Source organism: Panicum hallii, chromosome 8, assembly GCF_002211085.1.
Source record: "Panicum hallii strain FIL2 chromosome 8, PHallii_v3.1, whole genome shotgun sequence".
In the NCBI taxonomy this organism is placed as follows: domain Eukaryota; kingdom Viridiplantae; phylum Streptophyta; class Magnoliopsida; order Poales; family Poaceae; genus Panicum; species Panicum hallii.
In genome coordinates, this window is record NC_038049.1 from 1,308,378 (window position 1) to 1,334,552 (window position 26,175).

Here is a 26,175-nt window from a genome sequence, read left to right on the forward strand (position 1 = left end):
GCTTCCTCCATGTTTTCTTTGCTTTCATGTCCGATCACTCCATACTGGCTCTGTTTTACTCCTCATTTTATTTATTTGAAAAGAGATGCTCCTGGCTACCGGTACAGGACAGCCACATCCTTGTTGGCATTCTTCAGAAAAGAAAATGAAACATGTTTCGCCCTACTAGACACATCCTGAAGCTTCTTCAGTTACTAATGAGCCCAGCTGAGCAGCGCGACGGCGAGCTTGGCAAGCTTGAACGCGTCGTCGTTCTCCATCGTCACCGGCGACGCTACCTTGCTCTTCCGGAATCCCTCCTCGCACTCCTTCGCCGCGCTCGCAACTGTCTCCAGGCACCTCGTGGCCTCGCCGCCCCTCCTGCCCCTGACGGCGGCCGCGCAGCTGATCTGCCTCTTCACCACGCCGCCGTACAGCGCTCGGCACGACCGGAGGCAGCGCGTCGTCATGGCCTCGTCGCCTTTGCCGCCGCGCTCCCGGAGCAGGCCGTCGATCTTGGTCGCCGTGCTGGTGGCGTTGGCCGTGAGGAGGTCGGTGGCGATGACGGAGTAGGCGCCGTAGTTCGTGCCGGCGTTGGCGCTGCGGCCATCGGAGCCGAGTGCCTCCACACAGAACTGGACGTCGAAGAAGGTGCTGCCACCGCCGACAGTCTTGCATACGGGGAGTGTGCTTGGGACTTCGGAGGTTACCACCTCGGTCGGCTTGGCCTCGGCGTGAGCGCCGGCAAAGAAGAGAGCGGCGTAGAGCAAGATGGCACTCGCACTGCTCAAGTAGGAGGCGGCTGCCATGGCCATTTTCGTGGCGGATTCCTTTTCTTCTTGGCAAGGTATGTTGTGTGTCGTCAGATGAGGATGAGCGGCGCCGTAAGGGTTTATATTATACAGAAAGACTAGTTTGACCTTATGTCACTCGAATTAATGATGCAATGTAGTACTGGTCATCATTTATTGTGCACACATTTTTATAGACACTAAATATTTGCAAAAAGAAAAAAAAACACAACAGGTGGCAGAAGGTGTTGTTGACCACTTGCTCGCGATTTTTATAGACACTAAATAGTTGCATGCATTTTCTAGTTTAGTTTATCACACATGTATATCTGTCGCATTAAGATTAATCACAATGTATGTATAATTGTATAGGATGGCTTATGTTTCCAGAATTTTCACATCAGCAATAAGGCATTGGCTCATAAAATACATCGTTTTGTAGGCAGTACATGTAGTATCTTTTGCGCACCTGCAAGTGGATCTACAATCTCGTTCTGTTCCTTGTAACTGTTTTTAGATCAGTGTTTTTCTCCTTTCTTCCTCTGCTTTTTTTATTATTTTCTGTCGATCACCAGCTAGCTTCTTTCTTTCCTGAAGCTCCCTGTAATCTGTTCTCCACTTGCTTTCTTCTCTACTTAATGAAAAACTTGCAATGAACGTTCACACACCCGTTCTGTAGAGATGGCAAGATGCCTCTGCAGTTTGATCCAGATGCCAGTTGCCAGATAACAGCATCGATGCCCGAGGAGTTCGGTCACGACGGTGAGCACTGGGCATCAGAGGTCGCTTGCCCTAATCTTGTTTTTGGGGAAGCTGGCTCTGTCTGTAACTTGCTCGATGCGGTCGGTCAGTTTTCACCGAGCCGCCTCGTTGCGGATCTTGGCGGTATATTTTCCTATGGAGCCGCTCCGCTCCACAATCTCTCAACCAAACGCACGCAAAAATAGAACCGCCCTATTCCGTTCCACCAACCAAACGGACCATGGATGGACGCCCACCTGCCGGATCAGGAGACGCGTCCGAGGAACAGAGGCGCCTGCTTCGGTGTCCGGAGCGCGTGACCGCCGCGCTTCACCGCTGTGGCGCAGGCCGACGCCCGGCGCGGTGGTCTGCGGGCCGCCGTCAGTGCGAGGGCGGCGGGGCGAGGCGATGCCGTTCCGGCCGCGTCTCCCGCAGGAACCGTCCGGAAGCGGAGCAACAGCGTCCTCTGACCTGCGCCGCGCTCCAATGGCCGGCGAACGGCGGCGGGAGCGGCGATGACCGCGGCGAGAGGGGCGGGCGGTGGCTCGGCCCCTGACCATGGGCCCATGGAGGTTGCCGTCCACCCCTGGGGTTACGGATCTGAAACGAGCGGAGGAAGGCGAGCGCGTGCGTCGCGTGGGCTTGAGAGCCCAAGAAGCAGCCCAGTGATTAGCGTGGGCCGTGACTCGTGATGCACTGGGCTGAAGCCGCGCGCACGGGCCAGAATTCCTGCGACGACCCCACCGGGGCGGCACGCCGTTGGCGAACTAGGTAGGCGAGGACAAGGGCCAGGGCCCAGGTGGTCGCCGTCGCCGGCGGCTTCCTCACTGTCGGCGGCCTTGACGACGACGGCCGCGGCTGCATGCCAGGCCCAGCCGCTGCGCGCTCTCCGTTGTTTTCCGGGACAAAGCTCTCAGCCTCTGATGTTGGCTTCTGCTGATCCGCGTCCGGCCTGTGCATGGATCGACGCCTGACGAACTCAGCTCTGATCCGTCTGTCTCACCAGCAATTATGTCCCGAGCTGGGATCATGCGGTTGGTGTGGTAGAAATTAGTTGAGAGATGAAACATGCATGCTGTGGAGCTAACGTCCTTGGTTTTCCTTTGAGTAGATGTCGAGTCGCACTATTAGACTTTCAAGCAAATTTCTCGGTGATGTTCTATGACCATCTATCATCCCACTCCATGGAAGTTGTGTCATGCGTGTGCTCCACTCTCACTGCAACTCTGCAAGATGCAAGCTGTTGCGTAGCGCAACTGTTTCTGTTCTGCACAACTGCAAGTGGGTCTAGAATCTCGTTCCGTGGAATATGGTAAGGTGCCTCTGCAGTTTGATCCAGATGCCAGGGAAAGGGGACGGCATTGATGCCCGACGATTTCGGTGAGGTCGGTGGGCACCAGAGCTCGCTTTGGGGAAGCTGTCTCTGCGTGCAGCGATTCAGCACGCGCCGGCTTCGCCCGCCACGGCTACCATACACCGTTGATCGATGCTAAGGGTTATGGTAGCCGTCCGATCAGCAACGAGCGGAGGAAGGCGAGTGGTGTGTCGCATGGGCTTGAAAGCCCACGAAGCAGCCCAGTGTTAGTTCACCGTGGGCCGTGGCTCGTGGCTCGTGAGGCGCTGACGGGCGGCAGGAGGGTGGACGGTGTGGCACGTTCGCCGACCTAGGGTCGTGCGTGCCGTCGGGTCGGAAACAAGCGGGTCGGATCGACTGGAGGAAAGCGAGCTGGCGCATCGTATAGGCTTGAAGGCCCAGTAAGCAGCCCAGTGACCACTGTGGTATGTGGGCCATGGCTATTGGTGCGTAAAGCGAGGCTGCGCGCGCGCGCGCCAGCCTTCTTCGGCGACGACGACTCTACTGCTAGAGGAGAAGGGCCACGTGGTCCTCTCGCCGCCGCCCGGCAGCCTCCAATGGCAGTGCGCTGTCCACGATCCGCTGCTCCAGGCGCACGTCGCGGACGCTTGACACCGCACCGCCGCAGCCCGTGGCGAGCGAAACAACCGGAGATCGCTCGACGGTGTTCCCCTCCGTCCCTCTCCTCTCTTAATTATGAGAAACTCCGTGGGACAGCTCGCCGTGGCTCTTCTTCCCCGTCGTCGGCCGGCCTCGGCATCCTGATTTGGTGAGCCGCGGCATGGCTGATGAGGCACTCCATGCTATGTCCGAAAATACATCATCGTTATCTCAGCCGCCAGACTGCACAACAACCGGCAGCCGCTGCGCCTTTGACATTGGCTCCAGCAGCAGTTTGGAGTCCAATGCATGCATCAACCCCTGACGAATTTAGCTGGTCCGTCTCACTGATCTCACCAACAATTATATCATTACATGCTAAAGGAGTATATAGTACTGAGCTAGTATTTTCTCTATTTTAAATTGTAGATCGTTTTGATAAATTTAGATACATCAATTTTGCTATTCGCTAAATATCCATTGTGTTTAGATATATAGAAAAATCTATATATTTTAATTTTCCAAAACAATCTACAATTTGGAACGGAGAAAGTAGTAACATGACGACGACGAGAGCTAGATGGATGGATCGATGGACACGCGCCGGAGCAGGAACTAACATCTTTTGCATTATCGGAGAGCTATTAAGCACGTCCTTTGCGCTTTGATCCAGGCCGACGCGTGGCGTGGTGATACTATTACTATAATAGTTTGACCTTAATATGTACCCAAAATTAGAAAATTATGTTTAGACACATTGTTATAAATACAACATGGAATACTTAGATAAATTGGATTTTTTTGCTTATGTGGCATGAGGGTTAATGAGAGATAGAGAGTGTGAGAGAGTAGTATTTGCGCTAGTTTCTGCAATAATGGGCAAGGTGCGATTAATTCTCCATACACACACAAAAAAAAAGTAACAAGATGGTGCAGTAGATGGGCCCTAAAGCATGGGCCGGCCTGTGCACCTGCGGGCCTTTGCACGACGAGCCCGTCACTCCCTTCACGCGTCATCCATTTCACCAAGCCCACGGCCGTTGTGCCATCTCCATCTCTTCCCCGGTGAGGCGGCGGAGGAGCGCTCCACGAGCAGCGGCGGCGGGCGGCACCACGACACGCGGCCGGCGGCGAGGGCGGCGAGCCGGCGACCAGGACCAGGGAGCGCTGCCCGCGCAGGCGCACAGGGGACGGCTCCAGCAAGGCAGCAACCAGACGCAAGCACCTGGGGGGCGGGGCCAAGCCGGCAAGGGCAACCGAGCCTTAACCTTGAAAGGTTAGTGGTAATTCGTCCGTATTTTGTAAAAACTGTAATTGCAATTTACGAAATTTATGGACAATTCACAACAATGCAGATGTAGTATCATAATGAGAAAAATATTTCTGAGATCATTTAGTATATCTATTATCTATAAGTTGAATGAACCATTTATATTGTCGGTACTCAATTATGTGCTATTAATGTGTACTTTGAGCTGTAAAAAAAATTGTACACCATTTAAAATTTTGAATATCCACCTCCCAAATCCTGGGCCCGCCCAACACCTGGTTAGGCTATCTCCAGCGATATCCTCCAAATCCCATCCCCTTCCTTTTTCCTCCATGTCAACTTCATTCTCTATACCAAACCTAACTCCAACAACATCCTCTATTTCCATCTTCTATACCCCACAATATTACTTTTCTATCCTTTCTTCGAAGTTCGAACCTCCGTTTCCCCTGCGCCCCTGCGCCCCTCCGCCCCGCCGGCGCCCCTGCGCCCCTGCGCCCCTCCGCCCCGGTGCCCCTCCGCCCCTACGCCCCGCAGCCCCGCCGGCCCGGCGCCCCTCCGGCCCGCCGCCCCGGCGCCCCTCCGCCCCTGCTCCCCGCCGCCCCTGCGCCCCTCCGCCCCGCCGGCGCCCCTGCGCCCCTGCGCCCCTCCGCCCCGGTGCCCCTCCGCCCCTACGCCCCGCAGCCCCGCCGGCCCTCCGCCCCTCCGCCCAGCCGACCCTCCGCCCCTGCGCCCCTCCGCCCCGCAGCCCCGCCGGCCCGCCGCCCCGGCGCCCCTCCGCCCCTCCGCCCCTGCTCCCCGCCGCCCCTGCGCCCCTCCACCCCGGCGCCCCTCCGCCCCTCCGCGCCCGCCGCCCCTGCGCCCCGCAGCACTCCCTCCCTCTCTCGCGAGTTCCTCTGTGCGACCGGGATGGAGGACGCCGCTCCTGCCTTCCTCTGTGCGGGACGCAGCGCTCCTTCTCCATTTTACCGCACGCGATAGCGGGTAGCGCTGGAGCGATACGGGTGCTACAGTATCCCGTGTTCGAGAGAACGGACGTTTTTACCGCACAGCGCTGGAGATAGCCTTAAAACCCCGTCCTCCGTAGCAGGCACCTGCAGGTGCCGTCCTGCCATGGCCATGGCATCCGCCCTTGCGCTCCTCCTCGCGCCCCGGCCTGTCTCCGCGAGGCCGACCTCGCCTCATCTCCACTCCCGCCGCCTCGCTCTTCCTCCTCCCCGACCCGCCACCCTCTCCGCCCAAGCTGCCACCCACCTGCGCAAGGCCGGGGCTGGGCGTCTCCAGCAGCTCCATGCCGCCTCCTGCTGCAACAATTCCGCTCCGGCCGCAGGAACCAGTGGAGGAAGCGCTACTGGCGCGAAGGATTGGCGGTTCTTCTTGGCATGGTAATTCGATTCTGCGCTCAGTACGTCTTATGCTCTGCCTGCAGCTGCTACAGGTATTTATGCAATGCTACATCTTCAAACTGTATTTTTGCAATGCTACAGGTATTTGATGTCGCTTGATAAGAATCCGATTGCAACTAAGGCGGTCACTTCTGCTGTGCTAACTCTGGCCGGGGACCTCATCTGCCAGGTACATTTGCAGCATTTGGCTTCAGTCTGATGCAAGGCAGCATGGATTTCGTAGTGACTTTCAGGCAGCCTAGTACGTCTATGTTTCTGTTTGTTTTGTAGACCACAAAACTGTCAAGTTTTATGGTTTCATATAATCAAAGCACTATCTACCAACCTAATTGTGTTCAGATTTTTTTTCCCAGTGCAAATCAGTTGTATGAATCCTCCATGAATCTCGGTGTCCGGAATATAATCCCACTGAAATTTTGTTGCCAACCATGACGTTCTCTAGATTATGTGGAGTTGTTTTTGTTTGCAACAGTAATATATAATTTCCACTGGCCTTTGCTGGGGTAGGTACTTATGGAACTTGAAAGACCAAAATTCTGTCTTTAAATAAAAAGACCAAAATTCTCAGACAAGCAAAGTAATACAGACTCCTATTCTACTGTATGACAAAAATGGTATTGTTACCAACTTTGTGAAATCAACTATAAATGTATGCAGGTCAAAATTGAAATTTAGAGTTTAATCGAACAACTAACAAGCAAGAAAACGAAATCAACCTAAGAAATCCAATCCATTGACACTATAGGAGACTGCAGCAAGAAGTGTATCGCAGCAATGATTGGAAAACATGCTGATTTCATTTTATGAAATTGTTAAGGTTGAAAGCTTGCCTCTCATTGAAGTGTTTTTATCCTATATTTATGGCAGTCGCTGTTGTTTGCTACTCAAACACTTAAATGTGTAGTTCTAAATCCACTTTTCTTTCTATTCCAGCTTGTGATTGATCGAGTTCCAGAGCTTGATTTAAGGAGAACATTTGTGTTCACATTTTTGGGGCTTGCCCTTGTGGGGCCAATTTTACATGTCTGGTAATCTTTTCTGAGCTGAAGTCTTTTCTGAGCTGAAGTAATTATCACTTTATCAGTACATAGTGTAGCCAGCATTCTCCGCCAATGCTCTTTGTTTGATAGTTAGTCTTCATATGCAGGTACCTTTATTTGAGTAAATTAGTGACAATCAGTGGAGCATCAGGTGCCATTGCTCGACTTATACTTGATCAGGTTTGCATTCTTTTCCTCTCTCCCTTGCAACCCTGAGGAAATATACTGTAGTCATGACATTTCTTGCGTGTCCTTCAGTTTCTTTGTTTCTACAATTATTGTATTTGCTTTTGATGTTGTCTTAATCTGCTCCTTCTCAGTTCATTTTCTCTCCCATTTTCATCGGCATTTTTATGAGCTTACTAGTCACCTTGGAGGGAAAGCCTTCTCTTGTAGTGCCAAAGCTTAAGCAGGTGAGCCGAATCTTACCATACTCTTTCACCCCCTGGCATGACGTGCGCATACACTTTTCTGGCTATGTAATTTTCATTTCTGACATCTACAGGAGTGGTTATCATCAGTGTTGGCAAATTGGCAATTATGGATACCGTTTCAGTTTCTGAATTTTTACTTTGTTCCTCAGAAGTTTCAGGTCTTTGAAGATACTCATGTTCACAAGTTGTCATATTAGCATGCTTTGTGTCTTGCCCTCACCAACTTACTGCCATTTTTTTTTTCAGGTGCTTGCTGCTAATTTTGTAGCCCTTGCATGGAATGTGATTTTGTCATTTAAGGCTCACAAGGAGGTTATTGCGAAATAGGTACTATTAGCTGGTCTATCTTACCCTGGCTTTAGGCTCTTTGATTGACTTACTGTTGTTTATAACAAAGAATTAGTTAGTAAACATAAAATTGGTATGACATGTCTTTCCCTATTGGCGCTTGAATGTGGTTATTCATCATTTCCTGTTGATGGCATTCATGCAAGCAATTTTCCTAGAACAGTATATCTGTGATCGTGCATGCACATATTTCTCTTTCCTGGTTACTTTATGGTAGGTGCTGCATCTCAATTTGATGTTTCTGTTCAGGGAGTAAAGAATAATTGAAATCTCCTGTACTTCAATTTGCACTAACGATGCCATACTGTTAGGAACTTATGGTCTATGATATTTGATTTTTTTTTTATGATGAGGCATATGTGTTGCGTGTGACTTTCTGAAACCCAAATATGACCTATGTGCTAGTTCATCAAAATTGAGTGTGTCAGGTGTTTTCTCTCAGACATATTGAATCTGATGTGCCTTACATGATACTATGCATCATCGAAGTAGATGATATAGTGGACCAGCATCCACCAAAGTGTTTTATAGGTTGAGGAATTTACTGTCCTTCCATCCTGGACTCCACTAAGATGTGTTTGAACTGCGACTTTGTATCAAAAAGATTTTTCTTATTTTTTGTGCCTTTCAAATCAAATAGGGGGATAGGGTTCGCATACTAATTCCCTTTTCCAATGGTTATTGTTCATGGGCTTAACTTTTCTGCCACCCGAAAGCAACCTTGTGGACTTGTTCTGAAGTTATTGTCACTTGACATCCCAAAAGTCAGACCATGATAGCTTCCTATGTCTTTCGCAGTTCAACATGATGTTGATCGATGCTAAAGATGTTTTTTGTTTTTTACCATCTTGTGGCTAACCTTAGAATCTAGACAGAAGCATCTGTCGCTGTCCAATTCCATCTCATATTGTATGATACCGTAAGGATGTAAAGGGCTATATTGCTGTTATTTGAGGCTGGTTCTTTGTCCACTTACTTTATAATGCTAACCGAGGTGACAGTGGTTTTGCAACTGTTCTTATTTCAGTTTCATTCCTTCTGTACAAGCTAAATAAATCGGTCTGTCTATTAGGTTCTATTGCCCTGCTGAAATTTTTCTACGCAAAATTTTAGATGATTACTTATATGAATTTCCTTTATGTCACAGCAGGATTCGGAACTGGAGTGACAGGAGGCATTTCTGAAGATGATGGTCCTATGGGTACAGAAGAAGTTTCCCCTGTCCTTTGGACTGCATTGCATTCACTTAAAGAAACTTTGGTTGATGATGACGAGGTGAATTTTATGGAGATGGATGCCTTCTTACTTGATGATGAGAAGAACTCCCTTGTGAAGAGAATCACTACTTTAGAGTCAGGATTAGCAACTGCAAGAGAGTATCTTGAGAATAGGTGGTGACTCTGGTAACAGGAAAGAAATGGAAAGGAGCAGCTGGTGGGAAACGTGGACGGCAAGCCTTGGAAGAGCTTGTTCCCAATTCTTCACTAGTTGATTGATCTCGGTGTCTTTTGTTGAAGCATGTTGCAAGGGAAGGTTGCGGACTGTTTATGTGCTAGTTTGGTTCATTGTTACATTGGTGGTGCCAAATTATAACGTAGTATAATTTGACAAAGGCACTCTCAGAAAAGAGAGAAAAACAGATAATTTAAGAGAGATTGTTTGTTGATGAACTCCAGAAATAGTAAGTGGAGAACAATTAAGTACCGCCCACAAAAACTAGTCAGCCCAGAGAAGGATCATCAGCCCAAGATGGACTCGACTCGAACAATCCTGCGGCCCGAGCCCTCCCGAGCCAAGTCCACTCGAGATTAGCCAGCCTCGGTGTCTGACCACATCCTCTCCGCCCTTCCTAAGCGACACCCGGTCGTCCCCGATCGACGTCGACGACCTCCTCGCCGAGATCCTCCTCCGCCTCCCCGCGCTGCCGAGCGCTTCTCCGTGCCCGTGCGCTGCGAAGGTGCAGCTGGCTGCGCCAATGAACGGGCGCGTGCTCCTCACCAGTAGGACTCGCTGCGGCTACGGCCTCCGCCAGGTCCTGGCGTGGAACCCCGTCGCAGGCGAGCACCACCTCCTAGGCACTCCGCACGTCTCGGATCCTAACTGGGACAGGTACCCTTCCCGTCTGAGCGGGGCGGTAATCTGTGCCTCCGGCGACAAGGGCCCCTTCAAGGTGGCTTTGGCGTGGAACGGCAGCCGCAGTGCACTTGTCCAGTCTGAATCTTGGTTTGTTGTTTGCTCTCGTGATGTCCTGGTTGGGAATTCGGTTTACTGGATTCTATTTAGCAGTCAGCTTCACATCCTTGAATTTGATCTGGGTATGAAAACCATCGTGGCCTCTACTTGAGTACGCTAGCAAAGGATGGTGGGCTTAGTTTAATCATCATGTCAGACAACCTCACAGCTCAAATGTGGGAGAGGACGGACGACTCTGATGCTGTTAGTTCTTTGAGTACGGTAATCCGTAATGGGTCCAAGGCTAGCAAAATGTGGCCAAGTTGACTTGTTGAATGTTCATACCTTTAGAGGTTAGTTAAAAAGAGCTGTGCAACACTGCAAAGCATACTTTTGTAAGACCAAACTTCACATTTGAGTTTGAGAAAGTGAGAAGTGTGATAGCTTTGACTAAAAGGAAAAATTAGCAATAGACAATCTATGGGTATCTCCAACATTTAAGATAGTATCATTACTGGATGGTTGCCTGATTTAATCCTCGTAATTTATTATTGTTATGTTCTTTTGGCATTTCCCCTTGAAACAGCTAGCAAAGTTGATAGCCGTACTTACGTGTTTGACTGCATTGCAGATTTTCCCTTTTAAAATTGCACCTAAACTCCATCTGATTGGCCTTTTCATTACTTAAACATGCATCATATATTGTTTGCAAACATATGATGTATGGTCTATTGCTTGGTTATCATAATCATCTGGAGTCTAAATTGTACGCTTGATTATCACAATTGATTTAATATGTATATGCTTGGAAAATGTTGAAGTATATGTTCTGGTATAGGCAATTGTCCACGTTGTCTTGTTCTGTTTTGGTATTGGCAATTTTGCAGCATTTATCGATTGCAGAACATTTGTAGAGATAGCAGGCATTTATTTTGTAGAACTTTGTTTGTTATTTTTTGAGAATCTTCGGTAGAATTTTTGGCAATAAGCAATGTAACTATATCCTAGGGCTTTTTGTTTATGAGATCCTGTACATTCTGCTATAATAACAATCTGTAACAAGCTGATGGCCGAACTGATGTGTTTGACTGCATTGCAGATTTTCCCTTTTAGAATTGCACTTAAACTTCATGTGATTGGCCTTTTCGTTACTTAAACATGCATCATATGTTGTTTGCAAACATATGATGCATGGTCTACTGCTTGGTTATCATAATCATCTGGAGCCTAAGGTCTACGCTTGGTTATCACAATTGCTTTAAGATGTATATGCCTGGAAAATGCTGAAGTATATGTTCTGGTATAGGCAATTGTCTACGTTGTCTTGTTCTATTTTGGTATTGGCAATTTTACAGCATTTATCTATTGCAGAACGTTTGTAGAGATACTAGCAGGCATTTATTTTGCCGAACTTTGTTTGTTATTTTTTGAGAATTTTCGTTAGGATTTTTGGCAATAAGCAATGTAACTATGTCCTACGGCTTTTTGTTTATGAGGTCCTGTACATTCTGCTACAATGACAACATGCAACAAGCTGATGGCCGAACTGATGTGTTTGACTGCATTGCAGATTTTCCCTTTTAGAATTGCACTTAAACTCCATCTGATTGGCCTTTTCATTACTTAAACATGCATCATATGTTGTTTGCAAACATATGATGCATGGTATACTCCTTGGTTATCATAATCATCTGGAGCCAAAGCTCTACGCTTGGTTATCACAATTGCTTTAAGATGTATATGCTTGGGAAATGCTGAAGTATATTTTCTAGTATAGGCAATTGTCCACGTTGTCTTGTTCTGTTTTGGTATTGGCAATTTTGCAGCATTTATCTATTGCAGAACGTTTGTAGAGATACTAGCAGGCATTTATTTTGCAGAACTTTATTTGTTATTTTTTGAGAATCTTCGGTAGGATGTTTGGCAATAAGCAATGTAACTGTGTCCTAGGGCTTTTTGTTTATGAGGTCCTGTATATTCTGCTATAATGACAACCTGCAACAAGCTGATAGCCGAACTGATGTGTTTGACTGCATTGCAGATTTTTCCTTTTAGAATTGCACTTAAACTCCATCTGGCTTGTAGGTGTACTAACGCAGGAAAGGATGTTCATGCGAGCTAGTACTAGCAGCGAGTTGCCAAATCCTAGAAGGAAGCGATGCATGATCCAAGACGGGCAGCAATGCCAAGCTTATCCCGGTGGTTGCACTACGCCATTTCTAGGTATACTAACGCAGGTGTAGAAGGACTTCATCAAATTTACAGTGCCGGCACTCTGCTGTACACACTTCTCGCTCTCTCAAACTGCAACTCATCTCAAAACCAAAAAAGAACAAAGGAAGACAGTTGAAACAAAAAATCTGAGTAAACTCCAAACAGCCATTCTAACTAATAAGTACAAATCTGACAGTCGAACGAATTATTTCAAGCTGGATTCAAAGAGCCCGACACTAAGTAGTCAGGAAGCAACACAAATTTAGAAATTCGAGGATAATATAGATCACTTCCACTGCATTTCTCTAAACAGGTAGTCATAATTCACTAATAGCATTAACACATTGTAAGAAGTATAACGTAAGAACAACACACACCAAGAGCAGGGTGTTTACAGTAAACAGAAACATCTCTTTATCACCCAAAAATGTTAAACTAGTATAACCACTGTTACTGCGCAATCAAGCAGACGTTCTCAAGTTCTAAAACTAAACTTGTAGGCCAATTCAAACAGGATGCAGTTAGCATAATTTCCTGGTAACCTCCTGTGCAACAAGCCTACTGCTGAAAACAAAAGGACTTGCTAAGTTTTCTCACAACCAAAAACAAGTATGGTCATTTCTCATCTCATTGCATCAGATGCAAGCCATAAGTTGTTGTTGTTGTCATAAGGCTAGTCAAACCTACTCTCCTAGTACTAGGAACACAAGACTTTTGTGAGGCTCACTGTATCCACGGTGAGGGAAGTCAAAGACGAATGATAATGTTGTCAAGTTCACCTGGTATCCTCCTCCCATGATAGCTGAAATTCAAAAAAAAACAGTAATTAATTTTATCATCCTACCAATCCTTTTATGTAGCTTGTTTCTAATTAGTTCCCACCAAATAATGTCACCGTATTCATAACTACTCCCTCCGTCCCAAAAAACAAGTCATCCTAGTAATTCTAGGATAAATTAACAAGAAGGTAAAATGACCATGTTTGCCCCTATTTATTACCCATATGTAGCACTAATTAATTATTGTGAATATGCACTTTCTAAATAAGGTAAGATGACTTGTTTGTTGGGACAAATCTTGAATTCTAGAATGACTTGATTTTTGGGACGGAGGGAGTGCACAGTAAAACAAGAACCCAAAACCCAAGAAGAGGATACAACATCCAGCAACTAAATATATTCAAAATACACAAGAGTTTGAACATTTCAGCTATACTGCACGCAGGAGAGCTACGGTTTCTAATTTTATCAAGTATATATATAATACTCAAGTTGAATGTTCTCCCACATCAAATTCCAAACTACGGTGAGCACTGGGGCAATGGTACACTGTATTCAGGTTAGTCTATTTGTCCTGTATTCCAATATTTTCTGTATTCGGAGAAAAGAAAACTCTGAAATCCCAAGAGTCATTGTGAATACAACAAACTTGTTTCTACATTCTGACTACATTTAGCATCTATGTAAAAACTGACACAAAAAAAATGAAAATGCAACAAAAATATTGAAAGAAAGCAAGTCAATCTTCTAGAATACTCTTGACCATACAAGAAAAAAGATATTTTGAAGGTGAAGATATTACCTTGGATATAAATATTTATGGAAAGTTCTAGAGTCACTTGTCTTATATGGCAAGTGAAAAAATATCTAGGAATATTCTAGAATATCTTTTGTTGTATGGTAAAGTAGAAAATATTTAGGGAGATTCTAGAGTAGGGGACACATGTCATCACCATATGTGTTGCCATGGTTTATATATATAAGAACCCCCTCTCCCTCCCCTAGCAATCTAAGAGGCAACAACACATACAAGCCACAAGCATAAGAGAGAGTTGGGGTTGTAGTGCTAGGTGAGTGTGTGAATGAGTGCTAGGATAGCCACTTAAGAAGTGTTCACACTGTCGTGTAATATTGTTGTTCGTGTAATAAAGTGTTGTTCAAAAAAGTTAGTCTCCCAATCTGCTTCTATAGTTTCTAACTACCTAGTGCGTGGATTGTGATCTATCGAAAGTTGGCTTTGCCTCCGGGATCACAACGGTCCAAGCTTCATCTGTAGGTTGGCTCTGCCACCCGGGAGCTAGAAGGTCGGCCCTGCAGCCAAAAAGGACCAAAAGGCACTAAGTAATTAGAAATTATAAAGCTGTCCACTATAGAGTGAGTGGGTGTTCCTAGGTATGGGTCCACCTTCAAGTGGGTGATTAGGGTTACCTCCGTTTCCAACAAAAAATATGAAATTATTTTTATTAAACGACCTCTGCTGATCAGAGTACTCCTAATCAAACAAAGTGCACGTGTCACTATCATCCATGCAAAACACATGGCAACCCAAAAATCCTGCCAGTTGACAGAATAAAATAAATGCAATATCAACTAGTTTTGCATAAACCATGCTTACAAAAATGAATGAACTAAAGAGTTAATATGTTTGTGAACCAGGTAATTACATAATAGAAATATGCATTTCCTATGATTAGGTTTTACCTATAAGTATATTTTAGAAATTGGAAACCTGGTTTTTATTTCAAGCAACTCCTACTTGTTCTCACTGTCAAGCACTGTAGCAACAGAATCCAGATAAGTTGGGAACTTGTGGTTGAGAAGGACAACCACATCTTTCCAATCATACGGTCTGGCAGCAAGGCTCTTTATGTTCTTACTAGGAACAGAATTGCAGTAATTTTTCACATTTTCCTCGAAAGCATGAGCCATGGCATGCCGATGCAAATCAACAACAGCCGCTTGAGGTGGGTAGCGGGGGACTGATTTTGGCTGGCTCTGGCCACTTGGCAGGTTCTGGCTTGCTTGAGCAGGCTGCAGTGCACTCTGGCCTGTCAGGATCTGCTGATTGGCCTGAGCAGCCTGTGAAGCAATCATTCTCCTGTATATTTTTTCTTTAGTAAGCTGCTTGTATTGCTTGGCTTTCTTCTTGCTAAGATATATATCTGCAAGGCCCATGCTGGGGATGGCACCACCAGATGAGCTTCCGGGGCTGGTGCCACCGGCTGAGCCTCTAGAGCTGGTGCCACTAGTTGTGCCACTGGGGCTGCCTCCACTAGTCACGGCTGTGATGTTGATCCCTCCAAATAGTGGTGATTTTGCTGGATTGTGTATTCCCATCGAATTGCCTAGGCAAGGGTGTGCAGAAGCGATCTTCAGTGGATCCCCTACTTCTCCAATAGACCTTTCAATCTTACGTATGATATCATATGCAGACTTGTATAGACCACGGACCGGCATTTCCTTCCTCAACAGCATATAGGGGATCCACTGAAGATCGCTTCTGCACACCCTTGCCTAGGCAATTGGATGGGAATACACAGTCCAGCAAAATCACCACTATTTGGAGGGATCAACATCACAGCCGTGACTAGTGGAGGCAGCCCCAGTGGCACAACTAGTGGCACCAGCCCTGGAGGCTCAGCCGGTGGCACCAGCCCCGGAAGCTCATCTGGTGGTGCCATCCCCAGCATGGGCCTTGCAGATATATATCTTAGCAAGAAGAAAGCCAAGCAATACAAGCAGCTTACTAAAGAAATATACAAGGGAATGATTGCTTCACAGGCTGCTCAGGCCAATCAGCAGATCCTGACAGGCCAGAGTGCACTGCAGCCTGCTCAAGCAAGCTAGAACCTGCCAAGTGGCCAGAGCCAGCCAAAATCAGTCCCCCGCTACCCACCTCAAGCGGCTGTTGTTGATTTGCATCGGCATGCCATGGCTCATGCTTTCGAGGAAAATGCGAAAAATTACTGCAATTCTCTTCCCAGTAAGAACATAAAGAGCCTTGCTGCCAGACCGTATGATTGGAAAGATGTGGTTGTCCTTCTCAACCACAAGTTCCCAACTTATCTGGATTCTGTTGCTACAGTGCTTGATAGTGAGAACAAGTGGGAGTTGCTTGAAATAAAAACCAGGTTTCCAATTTCTAAAATATACTTATAGGTAAAACCTAATCATAGAAAATGCATATTTCTATTATGTAATTACCTGGTTCACAAACATATTAACTCTTTAGTTCATTCATTTTTGTAAACATGGTTTATGCAAAACTAGTTGATATTGCATTTATTTTATTCTATCAACTGGCAGGATTTTTGGGTTGCCATGTGTTTTGCATGGATGATAGTGACACGTGCACTTTGTTTGATTAGGAGTACTCTGATCAGCAGAGGTCGTTTAATAGAAATAATTTCATGTTTTTTGTTGGAAACGGAGGTAACCCTAATCACCCACTTGAAGGTGGACCCATACCTAGGAACACCCACTCACTCTATAGTGGACAGCTTTATAATTTCTAATTACTTAGTGCCTTTTGGTCCTTTTTGGCTGCAGGGCCGACCTTCTAGCTCCCGGGTGGCAGAGCCAACCTACAGATGAAGCTTGGACCGTTGTGATCCCGGAGGCAAAGCTAACTTTCGATAGATCACAATCCACGCACTAGGTAGTTAGAAACTATAGAAGCAGATTGGGAGACCAACTTTTTTGAACAACACTTTATTACACGAACAACAATATTACACGACAGTGTGAACACTTCTTAAGTGGCTATCCTAGCACTCATTCACACACTCACCTAGCACTACAACCCCAACTCTCTCTTATGCTTGTGGCTTGTATGTGTTGTTGCCTCTTAGATTGCTAGGGGAGGGAGAGGGGGTTCTTATATATATAAACCATGGCAACACATATGGTGATGACATGTGTCCCCTACTCTAGAACCTCCCTAGATATTTTCTACTTTACCATACAACAAAAGATATTCTAGAATATTCCTAGATATTTTTTCACTTGCCATATAAGACAAGTGACTCTAAAACTTTCCATAAATATTTATATCCATGGTAATATCTTCACCTTCAAAATATCTTTTTTCTTGCATGGTCAAGAGTATTCTAAAAGATTGACTTGCTTTCTTTCAATATTTTTGTTGCATTTTCATTTTTTTTTGTGTGTCAGTTTTTACATAGATGCTAAATGTAGTCAGAATGTAGAAAAAAGTTTGTTGTATTCACAATGACTCTTGGGATTTCAGAGTTTTCTTTTCTCCGAATACAGAAAATATTGGAATACAGGACAAATAGACTAACCTGAATACAGTGTACCATTGCCCCAGTGCTCACTGTAGTTTGGAATTTGATGTGGGAGAACATTCAACTTGAGTATTATATATATACTTGATAAAATTAGAAACCGTAGCTCTCCTACGTGGAGTATAGCTGAAATGTTCAAACTCTTGTGTATTTTGAATATATTTAGTTGCTGGATGTTGTATCCTCTTCTTGGGTTTTGGGTTCTTGTTTTACTGTGCACTCCCTCCATCCCAAAAATCTAAGTCATTCTAGAATTCAAGATTTGTCCCAAAAAACAAGTCATCTTACCTTATTTAGAAAGTGCATATTCACAATAATTAATTAGTGCTACATATAGGTAATAAATAGGGGCAAACATGGTCATTTTACCTTCTTGTTAATTTATCCTAGAATTACTAGGATGACTTGTTTTTTGGGACGGAGGGAGTAGTTATGAATACGGTGACATTATTTGGTGGGAACTAATGAGAAACAAGCTACGTAAAAGGATTGGTAGGATGATAAAATTAATTACTGTTTTTTGTTGAATTTCAGCTATCATGGGAGGAGGATACCAGGTGAACTTGACAAAATTTACATTCGTCTTTGACTTCCCTCACCGTCCCTCACCGTGGATACATCACCGTGGATACAGTGAGCCTCACAAAAGTCTTGTGTTCCTAGTACTAGGAGAGTAGGTTTGACTAGCCTTATGACAACAACAACAACTTATGGCTTGCATCTGATGCAATGAGATGAGAAATGACCATACTTGTTTTTGGTTGTGAGAAAACTTAGCAAGTCCTTTTGTTTTCAGCAGTAGACTTGTTGCACAGGAGGTTACCAGGAAATTATGCTAACTGCATCCTGTTTGAATTGGCCTACAAGTTTAGTTTTAGAACTTGAGAACGTCTGCTTGATTGCGCAGTAATAGTGGTTATACTAGTTTAACATTTTTGGGTGATAAAGAGATGTTTCTGTTTACTCTACACCCTGCTCTCGGTGTGTGTTGTTCTTACGTTATACTTCTTACAATGTGTTAATGCTATTAGTGAATTATGACTACCTGTTTAGAGAAATGCAGTGGAAGTGATCTATATTATCCTCGAATTTCTAAATTTGTGTTGCTTCCTGACTACTTAGTGTCGGGCTCTCTGAATCCAGCTTGAAATAATTCGTTTGACTGTCAGATTTGTACTTATTAGTTAGAATGGCTGTTTGGAGTTGACTCAGATTTTTTGTTTCAACTGTCTTCCTTTGTTCTTTTTTGGTTTTGAGATGAGTTGCAGTTTGAGAGAGCGAGAAGTGTGTACAGCAGAGTGCCGGCACTGTAAATTTGATGAAGTCCTTCTACACCTGCGTTAGTATACCTAGAAATGGCGTAGTGCAACACCGGGATAAGCTTGGCATTGCTGCCCGTCTTGGATCATGCATCGCTTCCTTCTAGGATTTGGCAGCTCGCTGCTAGTACTAGCTCGCATGAACATCCTTTCCTGCGTTAGTACACCTGCAAGCCAGATGGAGTTTAAGTGCAATTCTAAAAGGAAAAATCTGCAATGCAGTCAAACACATCAGTTCGGCTATCAGCTTGTTGCAGGTTGTCATTATAGCAGAATATACAGGACCTCATAAACAAAAAGCCCTAGGACACAGTTACATTGCTTATTGCCAAACATCCTACCGAAGATTCTCAAAAAATGACAAATAAAGTTCTGCAAAATAAATGCCTGCTAGTATCTCTACAAACGTTCTGCAATAGATAAATGCTGCAAAATTGCCAATACCAAAACAGAACAAGACAACGTGGACAATTGCCTATACTAGAAAATATACTTCAGCATTTCCCAAGCATATACATCTTAAAGCAATTGTGATAACCAAGCGTAGAGCTTTGGCTCCAGATGATTATGATAACCAAGGAGTATACCATGCATCATATGTTTGCAAACAACATATGATGCATGTTTAAGTAATGAAAAGGCCAATCAGATGGAGTTTAAGTGCAATTCTAAAAGGGAAAATCTGCAATGCAGTCAAACACATCAGTTCGGCCATCAGCTTGTTGCAGGTTGTCATTGTAGCAGAATGTACAGGACCTCATAAACAAAAAGCCGTAGGACATAGTTACATTGCTTATTGCCAAAAATCCTAACGAAAATTCTCAAAAAATAACAAACAAAGTTCGGCAAAATAAATGCCTGCTAGTATCTCTACAAACGTTCTGCAATAGATAAATGCTGCAAAATTGCCACTACCAAAACAGAACAAGACAACATGGACAATTGCTTAACAAAAGCAGGGCTTTGCAATACATCTATACAAGACATCAACAGTACTTAACGAAAATTGTTTTCCAACCTCTATGTGAAACGTTCGATATTCCAGGTCGACAGCAGTAGTTGAAACAATCAGTCCTGAACTGGCGAGACGCCACGCTAGGCAGCAAAAGAAAACAAACGTGAAATTATCAAAACAGTAGGCAACACAAATATCAAGTCATCATCATAGGTAACTGAAAGATCAAGCCTTCTGAAGAAACTTACATTGGAGTTAATAAGAACGCAGTATCAGTGGATATGTACAGCACCAGCCGCTGCTCCAGCACTGCATGTGCAGTGGAACCATATGTGAGCAAAACAAGTTGGAAGCACAAGCCATTGTTGTCTAACCATATATGAAGGATTCACAGATATCTTACCACAGAAAGCAAGGGTCCTTGCTTAAATTTATTATGAAAAGCAAAAGCAAGTGGTTTCACTCCTTCTCCAGGTCCTCTAATGAACCCACTGGATGTGCACAAAGGAATATCAACAAAGAATGGTTAAGGTATAACATGGAAATACAAGTTCATGATTAACATGATGCAGTATAAAGAAAATTTGCTCTTACACTAGTGATACTGAGACAAGTGGAGATCTCCTCACGTCATATACAGCAACAAGACCACGGTACATTTCATTTCCATCTTTGAACGACAATGCCAGACGCTCCCCTGAAGCATCCCATGATAATTTTTCTATGCCTCGGCTAGATGAAGCAATTAAAGCATAAGTATGTGAATCAAAGGCAGTAATAATGGATAAACTTCCTAAATACATGGGAAATAATACTAGTCTAGGCTATCATAATGGATGAACTTCCTAAATACAAAGTATACTAAACGAAAACATGTGTAGTGCAGTGGCTTGCATGCGTCGGTTAAACAAGTGCTTGTTTTTCCTTGCGATCCTACAAACCTATGTATATACATTAAGACTGATGAGTGGATTCACTGCATACATGGGAATAAATTACCAATTAATTGCAAATAAGGTAGTTGAAATATCATCATCTTAAATGCTGATGCAAGATGGCAAAATTATCTAGCATGAGGTGCACATAAGATCAAGAGCTTATTCTAATATCTCTGTTCGTACCTGACAATCAGGGAGGAAATTTCTGGAAGTTCAACTGGTAGGAGATGAGCATCTGAAGAAAAGGAACACAGGACAAATTATCAGGATTCATCAGACAAATAGTACAGCAGCATTGCTTTAGCAAAAAAAAATAAAAAAATTGCAGGGATATCTGTACATACCCAAAGATGGTGGCTTAGATGAGAAGTGAATTGAGCCAAGTGTTGTGGAGTCAGAAAAGGATACCAATGCAACACGACCTTCTGGGTCCCAATTCGCTCCCTGTCAGGAACCAAAGTAGAAATAAGCAAACATGTGAAACAGTTGTAGAACAGATACCATCCAATGTGTAATGGTACAGTGGACACATCATGTGTTGCTGCAAAGTAGATTGGCCATAAAGAAGGATTATGTATTGCTATAGCTTAGATACAATCAAATCAAACTAAGCCTTATGCAATATTTACAATATTCAAATAACCAAACTAGAGTTAAATGTGGAACAAGCATCAATATTTTCGTGTTGCTGCGAAGTAGATTGGCCATAAAGCAAGATTATGTGTTGATATAGCTTAGATACAATCAAATCAAACTAAACTTTATGCAATATTTACATATTCAAATTACCAAATTAGTGTTAGTCACTATTAACTGCCAAACAAGCATCTATATTTGTTTTCAAAAGAATTTATCCACCAAATAAGTAAGTCTCATATCTTTTTCTTTGAAAAATAAACTATTTCAGCTGTTGGGACTACAAATCATTCAGAAACTAATAAAATAAAAAAACATAAGCTTGTCATGAATAAACAAAATTAACTTAAAAGTATTTGTATTGAAATCCAATATGCAATGAGAAAATAGGTGTGTTGCATATGCATCAGTTTGATGCTAAACATATCAACGTTCAAGATAACTTACATGATAACCTAACAGATTCATGAATAAAGCTATGAAGTAAATGATCCATTTCTGACAGATCCCATATAACCTTGAAAGTAACATGAAATCTATAAAATGCACTAACTTGCTTACTCCTTCACTAAGGAGTATTGTGCTCCAATGTAAAAAATGTTAAAAAAATAGCTATTTAGGACTGAGGATGTTACGTACAGACACATATCCGCTAGATGAAGACCAAGGTTCTGAAGTCCATGTGTTTGTCTCCCAGAAGTGAAAAGTTCCATCACTAATATAATAATGAATTTTGTAAATCTTTGGCAATATTAGTAACTAGAAATATAAAAATGAAAATTGACCATACAATTTAGCAGCTAGAAGATAATCTCCACTAGGTGACCACCGCAGTAGTGATATATTACTTAATCCACGCCGTATAGGAGTACCCAACCCTGTAGCAAAAGAAAATGTCTCCAGATATAAGTAGACATTTCTGTATCAAATGGGATTGGTTATCAGAATTTAGAAAATGATAGCTATGCCTACCTTGAGACACATCCCAAATCGTGAAAGATGGACTATTGCAGGAGGCAGATGCCAAGTATGTGGAGATTTGTCAAGGAAACAATATATACAGCTGTTGGTTCTTCCCACAAACAACAACTACTCCTATTGTAAACTTTTTTTGTATCCACAATGGATAGTAGATATAAGGAATTTGGCAAAAATGTAATTTTATGCAGTTAGCCCACACTGACATTGAAGTTATTGTAGTCCTAAAACAAGATATATGAAAACAAACGAGAGCCTTTGCCAGATGCTTATGAAAATTTATATGAAGGATATCTTCCATCAGGCTTCCAACAAAGCGCGGTAACTTGCTCAGCAGAAGAGTCACGAAGAACATCCACCAGTATCCACCAACCACCAGAACCTCTAGGGAAGGCACTAAAGGAATAAGGGGTGACCCCAGTTTTCATGAATGGAACATCGCCAGGATATGATGCTGACCAGAGGCATATCCCTCCCCTAAAAAGAAAATGATCACCTCAATCTAAAAGTAACATGTGCCAGCAATTATTAAGACATGACAAGAGTGAGGAGCCAGGTTGAAGAGCTATAGGATCAGGCAGTAGTAATACACACTTGCAAGCGACTGCAATCATCTTGCCACTATTTGGTCTCCACTCAACAGCCTTAACATTGGTTTGCTGGTCACTTGTCAAAATGAACGGCTCTTTAGCATCTGTTAAAACGGCCGGTCATTATTATGGGCTGCAACTAAGTTGATGGATATAGTTCAATTCATAAAATTAATACAACATAACAAGGTAGGCAGATCCCACCTGAATCCTCAAAGTCATGTACAATAACCTGGTTCTTCCCAGACACAAAAGCTAGACAATGCTTGTGAGGATTCCAACTTATTTTCTGGATGTCAAATTCTTGTAGCAGATTTGGCTGGTAAAACAGAATGACTGTTGATGAGCATGAGTATAATGATTTTCTTCTAAAAAGAACACATGGAAGGACCTAGCTAATTCAGCAATCAGGAGGCAAATACAGGGTACTTTTCACAAGGATAAAAACTTGAGGCTTTAATTTTGAGATAACTGGGTAATGACAAAAAAATTAGAATGTATGCTGGAGGAATCAGCAAATCCATGCATAGATCCCAATACTGTCAGATAAGTAGAAAATGGAACCTTGATATAACACCAACCTTCAATCTGAGGTGGGTTGTATAGTCGGAATCTGAGTAACTTACTATGTCAAAGCTACTGAACCAATATATAATCAAGTACGATCACTGTGGAGAAGTGAGAAACAGGCAACGCATTCAGCCTCTGGGACCGGGCATTGACATTTTTACAAAAAAGATAAAATAATATACTGCCAACCTCTTAGTGCACACAGAAATGGTTTAGGTGTGCAAGTCTCTTTGGGTGGAAAGAAACTTGGGGCACATTGGAATAAAGTATTTCAGATGCAGTAATCCAACTCACATTTAATGGAGGGAAGATCATCCGTTTGAAGAACTCAGATATGGTGGAAGTCACACTAGCTGTGGGCACGTTCTCAGTAGACTCTGGTTGCTCTGCAGCAGGGGGCTCGCGGATGGGGGGAAGGGTGTCTGGCTGGAAAGGGATAGGACTGAAGACCATTCCCTGCAAATGCCAAATCCCAAATTCAGATAAGCAAATTCGCTTCTCGTAGATAAAAGAGGCGAAATCATTTAGCGGGGCAAACTGACAAGGACATCGCCGTATGCGTCCTTGGCGCGGTCGTCGGACAGTGCCTCCGCCGCAACTGCGCGGCGAAGAAGGCAGGTCAGGATGAGCACAAATCGCCGATACCAAGTGATTCAGAGGTCGTCAATGGGGTAGGAATCGATTATACGAGGATGGTACCGAGGTCGCGGTTGATCTCGCAGACGGTGACGGCGCCGGGCGGAGGGAAGCTCGGCATCGTCGATCCGATTGTTCGTTCCCTCGCGCCTCACTAGGGTTGGGAAGTCGGGGTTCCCAATCCCAGCCCGGAATGGGGCTCGAGCTTGACACAGCAGAGGAGGCAACGTCGGGGGTAGAAGCGGAGCGACGCAGGCGGTGGCGGCGGAAGCAACCGGTGAGAGAGAGGGCGGCGATGGGTGGCTGCTGGTCAGCGGCGAGGCGAGCAGGCTCTGCTGGCTGCTCTCTTGCTATAACCCTGGTGCGGGAGGAGGGACAGAGAGGGGAGGGAATCCCGACCGAAACAGCAACGGACGGGCCCGATGGCTGCTGATTACGGAATCCAACGGCCCAAGAGGCACGCAACGCTCGGATACAGAGGAGCTCCCTGCATTGCTCGCCTCCGACTCCGAGAGCCCAACGCCACCGGCCGCCCACTTCCCGCCGGCCGAATCCTCCCACGCTGCTTCGTCCTAGCTCTTTCCAACAGCCATCTTGAAGCCCTGCCGGCGTCCTCTCGTCCCCCATCAGGTCACTGAGGCTTGCCGCAGCATTGAGCTGGCTTCGTCCATCAGGCTCGGGGTATGCACATGTCGTGTTCGATGAAGTGCCTAGCAAGGTAAAATTTTAGGTTTCTTGTGTTTCCTATGCTGCATGGTGTCATGGTTTGTTCTCACTTTCTTACTTGTGTTTGTGATGAAACCATATACAGAAATCCTCCTCTGTGCGCTCATGCCAATCACATGCTCTGCAAAACTGAAGACGTGTTGAGCTTTTGGCAGGTTGTCATTGCCATACAGATGCACTTGTGGCTCTTGATGCAGCTTCGTATATTCTAAGGATTGGATTTCTAACATACAAACAGCTGGCATCAATCATATTCGGTCCAGGAAACATGCATGCCCTCTCTGTGCGGCTGAGAATATTGTCTGGGAGTGGGACATTTCAGTATGGTCCCTTTATGTGTGGTGTGCAGCGGAGATGGAAGAAGCCAGTAGATTCAGCAAGAACCCGTCTGGAGGGCAGAACAAGGGATCATAGGCTGGACAAGCTAATGGTTCAACTGAGAAACTTGAAGCTGGCCTTGGCTGTATGTGAGTTGATATCTCAGCAGAGGAATGAATATGCTTCTCTCCAACTTCTTTCAAAGTGGAGACATGAGGTCGGGTTGAACATTGAGATTGGCGCTTTCCTCAAGAAATATCCCCACATTTTCCAGATTTACATGCACCCTGTGAAGAGAAACCATTGCTGCAAGATCACACAAAAGATGACTGACTTGATTGCAGAGGAAGAGGCAGTGATCAGGGAGAATGAGACCAGCATAGTTCAGCGGCTGAAGAAACTTCTCATGCTCTCTACAAATGGAACTCTGAATATGCACGCATTATGGCTAGTAAGAAAGGAACTTGGGCTGCCTGATGATTACAGGTCTTCCATGCTACCCAAGTATCCATATGATTTATATCTTGAAACCCCTGATACTCTGTCACTTGTCTCTAGGGATTGATGAATTAGCTGTAGCTAAGATTGAAGAATGGAGGAAGAAAGAGTACACTGAAAAATGGCTAGCTGAATCGGAGACAAAATACACTTTTCCAATCAACTTCCCTACTGGATTTAGATTGAGAAAGGCTTTAGGGAAAAACTGAAGAACTGGCAGAGGCTTCCCTACACCAAGCCTTATGAGAAGAATGATTTGCATCCAATCCACAATGTGGAGCGGATGAGAAACGTATTGTTGGTATTCTTCATGAACTGTTGAGCCTTACAGTAGAAAAGATGATACCACTTGAGAGACTGTCGCACTTCAGACGAGTTTTTGCTATGGAAGTGAACTTGCAGGAGCTTCTTCTTAAGTACCCGGGAATTTTCTACATCTCGACCAAGGGAAGTGCCCAGACAGTCATTCTGAGGGAGAGTTACAGTAAGGCTGCCTGGTTGAGCCAAATCCTGTATACGATGTGCGAAGGAAAATGCTAGATTCTGATTTTGTCTGGATGTCGTAACGTTGGTGAA

The 26,175-nt window shown here is 44.6% G+C and overlaps 3 protein-coding genes and 1 pseudogene across 5 annotated transcripts; 2 read left to right on the forward strand and 2 right to left on the reverse strand.

The window, feature by feature from the left end:
- Window positions 1-145: 145 nt before the first annotated feature.
- Window positions 146-1,133, reverse strand: LOC112902459. Its single transcript, XM_025971553.1, has one exon. It carries the CDS (start codon window positions 792-794, stop codon window positions 195-197), a length of 600 nt encoding a protein of 199 aa, XP_025827338.1. The 5' UTR covers window positions 795-1,133; the 3' UTR covers window positions 146-194.
- Window positions 1,134-5,794: 4,661 nt separating this feature from the next.
- On the forward strand, window positions 5,795-11,627 carry LOC112902431 (protein sym-1-like). 2 transcript variants are annotated; one of them, XM_025971504.1, is made up of 8 exons: window positions 5,795-6,120; window positions 6,223-6,310; window positions 7,075-7,169; window positions 7,289-7,361; window positions 7,502-7,594; window positions 7,687-7,773; window positions 7,862-7,942; window positions 9,111-11,627. In XM_025971504.1, the coding sequence occupies exons 1-7, from the start codon at window positions 5,849-5,851 to the stop codon at window positions 7,940-7,942; spliced, it is 789 nt and encodes a 262-aa protein (XP_025827289.1). In that variant the 5' UTR covers window positions 5,795-5,848; the 3' UTR covers window positions 9,111-11,627. The 2 variants fall into 2 exon arrangements, with proteins under 2 accessions (XP_025827289.1, XP_025827288.1); XM_025971503.1 differs by having other exon boundaries at window positions 5,796-6,120; window positions 9,114-11,627.
- Window positions 11,628-12,003: 376 nt separating this feature from the next.
- On the reverse strand, window positions 12,004-24,413 carry LOC112902430 (aladin-like). 2 transcript variants are annotated; one of them, XR_003230578.1, is made up of 17 exons: window positions 24,121-24,413; window positions 23,964-24,019; window positions 23,716-23,877; window positions 23,056-23,170; window positions 22,856-22,955; window positions 22,556-22,738; window positions 22,256-22,314; window positions 22,074-22,161; window positions 21,923-21,998; window positions 20,992-21,091; window positions 20,831-20,882; window positions 20,304-20,441; window positions 20,113-20,200; window positions 19,958-20,018; window positions 19,773-19,849; window positions 18,785-18,921; window positions 12,004-13,151 (listed from the first exon to the last, which is right to left on the reverse strand). XR_003230578.1 is itself a non-coding variant. In XM_025971502.1 (15 exons), the coding sequence occupies exons 1-14, from the start codon at window positions 24,176-24,178 to the stop codon at window positions 19,965-19,967; spliced, it is 1,329 nt and encodes a 442-aa protein (XP_025827287.1). In that variant the 5' UTR covers window positions 24,179-24,413; the 3' UTR covers window positions 19,408-19,849; window positions 19,958-19,964. The 2 variants fall into 2 exon arrangements, 1 of the variants encoding a protein (XP_025827287.1); XM_025971502.1 differs by lacking the exons at window positions 12,004-13,151; window positions 18,785-18,921 and having other exon boundaries at window positions 19,408-19,849.
- Window positions 24,414-24,456: 43 nt separating this feature from the next.
- LOC112902552 lies at window positions 24,457-26,165 on the forward strand (annotated as a pseudogene).
- The last annotated feature ends 10 nt before the right edge of the window (window positions 26,166-26,175 follow it).

Excerpts from the sequence above, each read along its gene's own strand:
- LOC112902459 (XM_025971553.1), bottom strand. The coding sequence starts at position 794 with ATGGCCATGGCAGCCGCCTCCTACTTGAGCAGTGCGAGTGCCATCTTG.
- LOC112902431 (XM_025971504.1), top strand. The coding sequence starts at position 5,849 with ATGGCCATGGCATCCGCCCTTGCGCTCCTCCTCGCGCCCCGGCCTGTC. Across the intron at positions 6,121-6,222 it reads TGGCGGTTCTTCTTGGCATG|GTATTTGATGTCGCTTGATA; the intron begins GTAATTCGATTC and ends GCAATGCTACAG. Across the intron at positions 6,311-7,074 it reads CCGGGGACCTCATCTGCCAG|CTTGTGATTGATCGAGTTCC; the intron begins GTACATTTGCAG and ends TTTCTATTCCAG.
- LOC112902430 (XM_025971502.1), bottom strand. The coding sequence starts at position 24,178 with ATGCCGAGCTTCCCTCCGCCCGGCGCCGTCACCGTCTGCGAGATCAAC. Across the intron at positions 21,999-22,073 it reads TATCTTCTAGCTGCTAAATT|TGATGGAACTTTTCACTTCT; the intron begins GTATGGTCAATT and ends TTATTATATTAG. Across the intron at positions 20,442-20,830 it reads ATTTCCTCCCTGATTGTCAG|CCGAGGCATAGAAAAATTAT; the intron begins GTACGAACAGAG and ends TGCTTCATCTAG.